Source organism: Frankliniella occidentalis, unplaced genomic scaffold, assembly GCF_000697945.3.
Source record: "Frankliniella occidentalis isolate FOCC.00 unplaced genomic scaffold, Focc_3.1 Scaffold4886, whole genome shotgun sequence".
Lineage (NCBI taxonomy): Eukaryota > Metazoa > Arthropoda > Insecta > Thysanoptera > Thripidae > Frankliniella > Frankliniella occidentalis.
The window spans coordinates 1-1,097 of NW_026271929.1; the positions used below are offsets into that span (position 1 = coordinate 1).

Genomic DNA, 1,097 nt, shown 5'->3' on the forward strand with positions numbered 1-1,097 from the left:
CCATCCTGTTTTTTGAATATGTTTGTTATTTCAGTTGGAAGTGCTACTCCTGATCCAAGTTCAGCAGGACAGTCAGAAATTGTTGCCGTAATAAGTGAGTAAATTCTACCAGTTTTTTTCTGGCTACATTGCTTTTGTGGTTTTGAAAGTTTGTTGTTGAGTATTAAATGTGTTTTATATTGTGTGTATGTATTTTAAAGGTGGTGGCAGTATTCCGTCAGTGAACGTGGACACCACCCCAATGTGTCAACTTGTTCTTGCCTCTCCAACTCCAAATCAAAGTGGCTCTTCAAACAGTTTTGGAAGCATAGAGAAAAAAACATTGAAGGAAAGCGGTTCTGCTGAAAATCACAAAGTGCTTAAATCCAAAAAAAAGAAATGTAAGGCAACATTATAAATGGGCAGATCTGTCCTTGGAATTCAAGTATTCAAACTACTTCTTTTCATTGCAGCTATGAGAATCAAGAAGAGAAAGTTCACTACAGCTTTAAATGTAATGCAAGAGCATTCCTTTAAGTTGGACCAAGTGCAAGGAATGCTCCGCAGAATTCTAGGCAAGATGTTTCCTGAGGAGGTTGTTCGGAAACCAGCTGGCATGCCAAATATTCCTTTGAAAGATCATGATGAATTCCAGCAGATGGAAGAATATTTGAGGGATGATGAGAATTTTGATGCTCTGGTTTGTAGGTCATTTTACCTTCTGTTGAATGATATTTTACTTGAATTTAATCTAAATATGATGTTTGTTTTAAAGGTAAACCATCTATTTGGAAATGTGAAGTATGCAGACAATGAACGTAACTGTGTTTACATTTCCTTGGATAAACTCTTCACCCCAGAATTATGTGCCACAATTAGCTGGAAAGGGACCAAGGGAGAGAAATATCCATTCTTCAACACTAAATGTCTCGAGCTCCTTCAATGTAAGTAATTTTCCTGATTCCAACTGCTTTTTAAAGTTTACTTCCCTTAATCCACTTTATTCCATGGCAAAGTTTCTGTGGTACTTTTGGAACGCAAAAATTTGGCCTCTTTAGTTGCCAAACCTAATTTTATATGAGCCAGATTATTATATGTTGGATGCCTTATAACAGTCT

At 36.6% G+C, this 1,097-nt stretch overlaps 1 protein-coding gene across 1 annotated transcript; it reads left to right on the plus strand.

Moving 5' to 3' along the window:
- Positions 1-18: 18 nt before the first annotated feature.
- LOC127752184 (uncharacterized) lies at positions 19-923 on the plus strand (the record flags this gene model as incomplete). The annotated part of the gene is made up of 4 exons (XM_052276894.1): positions 19-94; positions 201-380; positions 453-679; positions 755-923. Coding segments are annotated over exons 1-4 (652 nt in total), but the record flags the coding sequence as incomplete, so codon positions are not given.
- Between the last annotated feature and the right edge of the window lie 174 nt (positions 924-1,097).